This window comes from Vanacampus margaritifer, chromosome 13 (genome assembly GCF_051991255.1).
Source record: "Vanacampus margaritifer isolate UIUO_Vmar chromosome 13, RoL_Vmar_1.0, whole genome shotgun sequence".
Classification (NCBI taxonomy): Eukaryota; Metazoa; Chordata; class Actinopteri; order Syngnathiformes; family Syngnathidae; genus Vanacampus; species Vanacampus margaritifer.
In genome coordinates, this window is record NC_135444.1 from 8,908,713 (window position 1) to 8,917,411 (window position 8,699).

Genomic DNA, 8,699 nt, shown 5'->3' on the forward strand with positions numbered 1-8,699 from the left:
GTCATGTTAGGATGCCACCTGGAGGTCTCCCTGGTGAGGTGTTCTGGGCACGTCCCACTGGGACAACCCAGGATACACTAGAGAGACTACGTCTGCTGACTGGCTTGGGAACATCTCAGGATGCCTAAGGAGGAGCTGGACGAAGTGGTTGCAGAGAGGGAAGTCTGGGCTTCCCTGCAGCGGCCCAACATCTGGTAAGCAGAGAAGAAGAAATGAATGAAAACTCGGGTCTGATTCTAATATTGACCCTCGGTTAGTAACTTGATTAAAAAGTCTTAGAGTGAGTCTCAAAGTGATGACACTTTCTCATGTGATTTGAGAAAGAAGCCAATTTCAATGAAGTACATCCTCTACTCAAGATAGGACTTGAAGGACTTTTAGAACAATACCAAAGATTCCCATCCAGTGTTCAAACCTTTGTAATACTGTAGTGTAAATTTATATGGTCGACTGTGTCAAAAGCAGCGCTCAGGATCAGCAGAACGAGGACTGAAACTTTGCCTGCATCTTAGTTCAGATGGATATCATTTGTCACCTTAATCAGAGCTCTCAAAGTGCAGAAAAACATGAAGCTATATTTCGAAATGATTGTGGAAGATCTCAGAGGTGTCCAGAATCTTGGGTCTGACCTCAATAAGATCTCTCGGCGATTATCGGCGAGACCGATTATTGGTGCAGATATTCAGCATTTTTATCAATTTGACGACAAGTAGATCAAACTGTGTTAACTTCTGAGAACTAATTACATTTCTGGTTAACTTTATAAAAAATGATGCTGACCCCTGGGAACTCTGCACTTTCTGTTTTTGTTTGAAATTAAAACCAAGATAAGTAAGATTTTAACATTTGATCCACCCATCCATCCATTTTCTTAACCGCTTGTCCTCACAAGGGAGGTGGTGTGCAGGAGCCTATCCCAGCTGGCTTTGGGCAGTAGGCGGGGTAGACCCTGAAATGGTTGCCAGCCAATCGCAGGGCATTAACATTTCATATATTTTGAAATGTTGCTAAACTATTTACTGTACTAAAAAATTGGGAGCAATTTAATTGTTTTTGTTTAACTTTTTAAGACATGCTGATGACCCTGGGAGCTCGCTGAACTTTGCTGTTTTTTTTTACTCCAACATTTTTAAAATCTGAAAAATTGTTCTAGAAATATATGATGACAGACATTTCAGCAAAACTACTAGCTAGGGTTTGTATTACTATATTTTTCCCTTTCAATACCGTTTCCAAACATCAGTTATCGGCTTCCATGACTAATGATCCCTATTGGCCATGGGGGGGGGGGAAACGACATCATTCTGTCTCTACTTTGACCACCACTCATACTCACACACAATACTACAAACAAATTTACTTTATACTACAACTATTTCTTTCTTCCTTACTAAATTTGGGAAAAAGTAATCACATTTCGAATTTATTAGAATTTAATTTAATTTAAAAATGAATTGCAATGACTGTAGATCCTTCAAAGTAGGATGAGATTTTTACACTATTTATTAAGAAAAAAATATCCGCATAGCTCTCAGTTGTACATGATTTCATTCGATGACAGAATGCAAGTCATACCATGAAGCTGAGATAAGCATGAAAGGAAAGAAGCAGCAATAAGACACAACGGAATGTCTTATCATTGGAGACATCAACAGTTCTCCAAACAAGCCTGTCTGCAGCTACTGATACATAATTCTGAAAATATTTTTAGGTCACATCACTATAACAAGCCAGCTAGCAGGAAAGAAACAGTAGTGTTGTAGAAAAAAAGTTCTTATTCCATGTCCCAGTTTAGTCAGTATGGGTAAGATGCTAGTATTAAATCTTAGCTCTGACTGAAATGTGCAGGAAAAATAAACAGGTATTGTGGATTAAACTCCATTTTGAGCTTGTGGTTAGACCTCATGTAACCAATGTAGGTAAGTAGGTAACACTGTCTGTTATATTTTAGTTTGATGATGTGATGAAAATGTGTGTGCGTGTGTGTGTTGTTAGGGGTGGGGGGGTTCAGACAACATTTTCCATCTGTCAGTGTGACTCCTGCTGGCTGCCTTCAATTATCCTCCTTAGAAACCACAAAAGACTTAACTGGAAAAGCAATCAGGTACAGGGCAAATGTTATTTCTGAAACTTCAAGTATGAAAATGTGATGCATTAAATTACTGCACACAGAAATACACACTATTAAATATTTAACCCAGTTGTATTATTGTAGTTTGAGGTGGAGAAGGTGAAGTTGTCAGAGGGTTTGCTACGTCTGAGACACCGCAGCCTATTTGAAAGGCCAAGAGATCGTAAACAGGTGGAACTTTAAACCACACTGTATGACATGTATTTTCTATTTAAGCATTTTAATCATAACAGATTCACGTTCTCAAAGTAAAGCACCAATTTCACAGAGATCCTGTATAAAAATAGTTTATCCAGATGGCTTTGTGGCCTACTGCCTTGAAATGGAAAACAGCCCATGTTAATAGTATATACTGTACACCACCTGGATTGAGGGCCATGCAGGGAAACATAAGTAGAGAGCTTTTCCCCTTGAGCCTTTGAGTAAAATCTTCTTGCTGTATGTGCTTTTAATAATTCTATTAATACTTAGGAATAATCCTGTAAATAATATAAAACTTTCAAAATTAACCAAAAGTATTTAAAAAAATATATTTTCTATTTTAAAAAATCCATAAATGCCAGGTTATGGGCCGGTGCCAGTTTAACTTACCTATGCATTGTACACTATGTAATGTAAGTTGTTTTTTTTTTGCACTCATTCACACAAACACGCACACATGGTCTCCCAGGCAGGGAAGCGAACCCACGCCAACCTGCGTCGTAGGTAAGTGACGGTATCACTCCGCCACCTGGAGTAAGTGTAACGGTCATAATTACACATGTTGCTCACTTGTGACACCTTATTTATGAGAACTAATAAACTGTTTGCAAGTTCAAGTTTTAATATGGAAAGCTGTGCTGAACATAGTATTTCTACTGCTACAGGCTTGTGCTTGCCAGAGACGAAGCAGAAGTGGCATGAGTAACAGCAGAATAATGCAGCAGCACTTTTGCAGCTTAATTCCACAGGCTGACATTAATTATATTATGTGGAAAGCCCATTGTGTGGTGTTTATTGTTCAACAAGTCCAGTACATAGTTCCATGATGTCCAAGCTCTTATATTTTCATTCGGTTTGTACAATGTATACAGTTTGAGAATGGACTATTTATTTATGTATGTATGTATGTATGTATGTATGTATGTATGTATGTATGTATGTATGTATGTATTTATTTATTTACTTACTTACTTACTTACTTACTTACTTACTTACTTACTTTCTTACTTACTTACTTACTTACTTACTTACTTACTTACTTATTTTTTATTATCTCCATGCAGTTCTACAAACACAAAATTAAATAACACTTCTCTTACAACGTCAGTAAAATATGAGAATTGTTATTTTTCGAAAGGTAAAGAGCTGTTGATGAAGTCATTGCATTATCAAGTGTAACCAGTGTTGAGGACGGTGACAATTTAAGCCAAACTAGATTTGAGTTGAAAGTGCAGAAAGAGCGTCACTCAGCGGTAATAAATGGTACTGGGCGTTAGCTTTCCAGCTTCTGCAGTCTTGTTACGGATGAAACGAGCGAGTAGTGCTTTTCCCAGACTTATTAGTACAGCTGTACGCCACGCACGGTGCCATTTTCGAGGTGTAGACAGAAAATAACGTGAAAAGCACCAGAATCGACGTGCTCTAGTTAGGCACGCTAAGCGAGTGGCAACGCAAGATGGCCACCGGTTCCTTCACTTATCGCTACAGCGAGTAAGAGGGCATGTGTGTCTCGTGGCTATCGTATTTGTACAGGATTTAATTAATGATTCCTGTTATCAACGTGACATTATCATCAAGTGTCCAACTGTAAAATTAATACGTATACATATTGAATATGAATTTACATAAGTTGAGTTGGCAGCAACCAGAAGATGTATAGACAGGAAGGGAAACAAACGGGCGGAACTTACTATTTCCCGGAAGTACTCATTCCAGTCGGTTCTATTTTGGGTTAGAACGCTGATGGTCTTTTTGGCGCTTTAACAATTAAATCTACTTTGTCGCCACAGTTATGGCGGTTCCTGGTACGTATTAGTGTAGTAACTTTGCATATCTAAGTATACATTTGGGTATTATTAGTATTATTTATTTATTTATTCAAATATACTAGGCGTGCGTTAGTAGCCTTCTGGGAAGTTGCTAACTCTTACTCGCCGAACCACCGAATGAAACTGTAGTGATAGTACAATAATCCTCCTGTATTCTTTGTATTTTGCCGATCTATGTATATAATAGTAGTATTTATAATAATATACATGTTTATTGTTATTGTTTTTACATTGTTTCGCGGCCCCTGTGCAGTTTTGTTTGCAACACACTAAAATCTGTTTAATCACACAGGCCCAAATAAGGACAACATAAGAGCTGGATGCAAGAAATGTGGATATCGTAAGTATACATTCGACCAATAGTTCCATTGTGACTTCGATAATGTTTTCTGTCCATCTTTTGTTCTGTCTGCAATTTGTTTCCGTATAACTAAAGCAAAGACCAAACAACTTTGCTTTTTAATGGCAACCCCAAAATTGTTCATGTCTTATTTTCTTGTCAATCACTTGTTATGCATAACCCTCATGCCTTTTGCAATTATTATCCAATATTTTATTTATTTGTGTATTGATTTATTTTTATTTTTTAAGCTGGCCATTTGACATTTGAATGCAGAAACTTTGTGAGAGTTGACCCCCAGAAAGACATTGTTCTGGATGTAAGTAGCACCAGCACTGAGGAAAGTGAAGAGGAAGTCCTGGTTCAAACTCGTCGAGGTAAGATATCATATTCAAAGCACATCCAACACCAAAGAACACATGGTACAGTAAACATGGCAATGATGGGGTGATTATATTGTTAGTTGCTTTTGTGTCTGCTTATTCAGAACTTCGCCAGACACCGATACCCCTTTTCCCTCAGACAGAGTACAATTAATTACAATTGAATACTTGCTGATACCATTTAATTGATTCTTGATAATGCCATTGCATGCTTGCTCATAAAAATTAAACAGAAACACTTCTTGAACGTGGCATAGGGCTGGGTGATAATGGAAAAAATAATCACACTTGCTTTGATTGTTATTGAAGTCACTATTTATAATCTTGATTATTTATTGATATCAAAACTTAGTATTCATGTATTCAACTACCAAAACTGAACTTTAAACCTTTCAATTAAAAGAACAAGCATAAAATAAATGAGTAACTAACTAGTAAAATGTGGTGTGAAGAAGAAAGTAATGATTGAACTTTATTAATACAACTTGTTTTATCACAGATTGGGACGAGTTGGTGTTGTATTGAAACATAACAATGTGTATAATTATTTTAATTGCGTGTTTAGTTTTGCAGTGGACTCCAAATGGGGGCCATTAAACCGCTTAAAACACTTATGGAAAGCAGAATAACATGACACCATCGCACACTTTCTGCAACATGGTGTATTCACAACGCAGGAATTTGCACATTGCGCACCACGCCGTTCGGCACATGACATGGCTCTTACTCAAATCTGCCTGGAAGGAACATGTCGGGCTGGTAAAGTGGTATTGATGTCGTATTTTTACCAAGTTAGAATAGGAGTACAAACTTAAGAGTATCGCCGCTGACGCTGTTATCCGTATCGGTGTATCCCAACAAGATTGTTGACTATACTTCTGACTGACTTTGCATGTGTCAGACCCTTCTAATGATGACCACAGAAAAGACAAGCAGAAGAAGAACAAAGAAAGAAAATCAAGAAAGAGGTAAGTTATTAGTTTACATGGTGATGTTTCCATGAATTATGGAGAGGTGTGACATGGGCCATCCAAATAAAGATTATTCCGCAATTTTTTATTTTGTATTTTAATGAAAAAACTTAACTGAAGACGGTGATAAAGGTGTCCTTAGTTTTATGTAATTATTAATAATTTTATTTGTGAAATAACTAATGTTATAAATAAACAATTGACTGACCTTTTTTTTTAGTTTATTATCAAAGAACTTTAGAAATGATCCTGCCATTATTCTTGTCCTGCAGTTGTTTTCTCTACAGTAATCAGGTCTGAATTTCATTGAGTCCTCTTGCTTTCTTCTTAGACGTTCTTCACCATCAAGTGACGAAGACGCGACCAGGAAGAAAAAGAAACGCAGCAGGTCCCTCTCCGCGTCTGATGAGGAAGAGGGAAGAAAGAAAAAGAAACTGAAAAGCCACAAGAAGAAAAGTAAGAAGAACAAGCGGGATCATGGGAAGCATAAAAAGAGACACAGAAAGAAGAAACAGGAAAGCTCCTCTTCCTCCTCTGACTCAAGTGACAGTGACTGAACTTTGTCCAGGGGTCCAGTTTTTTATTTTTTATTTGATCCATTCCAAGCAGCTTTCTTGACATAACGCAAAAAAAAAAAGACTTGGTGAAATGAACTGTGGGAAGTAAAAGCTATTGCAGCCTTTCTACTACTACTACTAGCCTTTCTTTTAATTGTGTAAACATTTTGGTATCTGCTGAAAAGTTGCATTCAACTGGGCTTTTTTTTTTTTTAACTGTAGGTTTTGATCAAAAAACGCCAAACAAGGTTATCTGATGGTAGAGATCATAAGTAAAGTTTGATATGAATTGTTTACTATACCATATCTCAATACTCAATAAACAAGCAACCTTTTTACTTTCTTTGCCAGTGCAGCCAGTCGATGACTAGTTTATCTCAGATGGACCAGCTTTTGTATGTATATTTGTAATAATTATTACCAGTGTTGTTGTCAAAGTTAAGTCATTGAACCCAGACAACCAAATATACATGCATCCCTGCTTTGTGAGAATTATTAAGATTTATAAAAAAAAAATGTGGGCAATCTCAGAATTAGATTTATATTTTATTGACAAAAATGTAACTTTAAAGTCAAGTTTATTCCCAAGTGATTCAATCATTCTGAATCCCCACTAAGTGGTTATTATATACCCCCTCCCCGTCTGCCATTGTATTTATAATGACACAATATTTGACCAAATATGATGAGGCACAAAGGAACAGTATGGGTGGTGGAAGTGATAGTTATTTCCCAGTAGATGGCAGCAGCGTGCAGTTATTCAGTCTTCACTTGTCACATATGGCCAATGCAGCACATAGTTTCTGTGGTTTATACATGCATGCTAGACACTTACATTGAAAAAACGGGTTTTCTGTATCAGTGACGACACTGTCATTATACTGCTCTCCCTTGTTTTCAACGTGGATTTCTGTAACGTGCTTCTCAGCGGTGTATTTCACGCAGTACCTGACACCTGTACTTAAAGGCGTTTCGAGAGCATAGTGTACACCAGTCCACCTAGTGGTCATAGTTTGAACATCACGGGAAAGCTGGATTTATAGGATTTGCTTGCACATCTCTTGTTCACCCTTGATAAATGCATTTAAATAAATAAATTTGCTGCTTGTAACTGGTATATATAGAATATCATCCATGTTGAATATACAAATCCATCCATCCATTATCTGAACCGCTTAATACGAACCCGAAGCGATCGCCACAAGAAATGGTGTATTCAACAGCCCTTTAAATTGATTCATAGGTGGTGAGTGTAAATGTGTTCACACTGTCGTAAACCAAAACTTTATGACTTGGTGGGTGTGTTGCTTGCGTACATATTGGCTCGGGCACCATGTGGACCTGATACATGCATGTTTATCATATCAACTCCCCTTGCATTTCCTGCATTAAGATCAGGGACGTGTGTGTGATAAAGGCAGGCAGGAGAGTTAAAGCCTCCCTGTCCCATCACTGCATGTGAAAAGTTGAACAAAAATAAATTATGACATTCAATTAATAAATTATTTCCATTTAGTTATCTGGCCAATGCTTTACATTGATTTTCGTTTTCAAGTCAATAATATTAATGATTTTATCATTAAAATGAATAAAATAGCTGAATTTGCGCATTTCAAGTTCAAATACTTGGGCGAGAAAGGAACAGAGGCATGTTTTATTTCACATGTACTGCACATGCTGTCAACAGTCTATCAAATATATGTAATGATTGTTTGTGAAATATTTAGTCTTTCCGTCGGTAAGAAATGTGACTCAAAGTACACAGACAAAAAAGTAAAAAGCAACAGCAAACCTTACCTTATATTAAATATCTTTGTATTTTTATTTGTCTTTAAGTGTTTCCATATTCCCCAAGGTCATTCAACACCATATGTATGACAAGGGACAGGCATTCACAAGAAAATGCCATTGCAAAGTTCCTTTGTGAGTGTAAAGATAATGAATTTTTGACGTTGCGTAATGTCTGCACAGCAAAAAGGACTGTAGAAATTTTAAGAAAAAAATATAGTAAAATAAAAAAAAGTATTACTTCAAATAAGTAAAATTATCTGCCAACAAAACAACAAAATTTTACTTAAATTTACCTGTAAGATTTTGAAAAATAAGAAAATAATACCTGGCCCATATCAACCACTGCGGTCTTGAAAATAGTATTTTCAGACTAAAAAGAAGCAAGTCTTTTTTCAAGCTTTAATGAATAGAACTATCTTCTTAAAATACATGAGTATTTTGTTTCCGCTTGGATAACTTAGCCTGAGTGTCAAGCAGGTTAACAGGTCCCAGTTTC

General features: G+C 36.7%; 1 protein-coding gene across 2 annotated transcripts; it reads left to right on the plus strand.

Moving 5' to 3' along the window:
• Positions 1–3,999: 3,999 nt before the first annotated feature.
• srek1ip1 (SREK1-interacting protein 1) lies at positions 4,000–6,755 on the plus strand. 2 transcript variants are annotated; one of them, XM_077585120.1, is made up of 5 exons: positions 4,000–4,137; positions 4,454–4,501; positions 4,753–4,878; positions 5,786–5,852; positions 6,187–6,755. In XM_077585120.1, exons 1-5 carry the CDS (start codon positions 4,125–4,127, stop codon positions 6,410–6,412), a joined length of 480 nt encoding a protein of 159 aa, XP_077441246.1. In that variant the 5' UTR covers positions 4,000–4,124; the 3' UTR covers positions 6,413–6,755. The 2 variants fall into 2 exon arrangements, with proteins under 2 accessions (XP_077441246.1, XP_077441247.1); XM_077585121.1 differs by having other exon boundaries at positions 4,038–4,137; positions 4,778–4,878.
• Positions 6,756–8,699: the final 1,944 nt, after the last annotated feature.

Coding starts and splice junctions, on each gene's coding strand:
- srek1ip1 (XM_077585120.1), top strand. Junction 4,502..4,752: donor ATGCAAGAAATGTGGATATC/GTAAGTATACAT, acceptor TTATTTTTTAAG/CTGGCCATTTGACATTTGAA. Junction 5,853..6,186: donor GAAAGAAAATCAAGAAAGAG/GTAAGTTATTAG, acceptor CTTTCTTCTTAG/ACGTTCTTCACCATCAAGTG.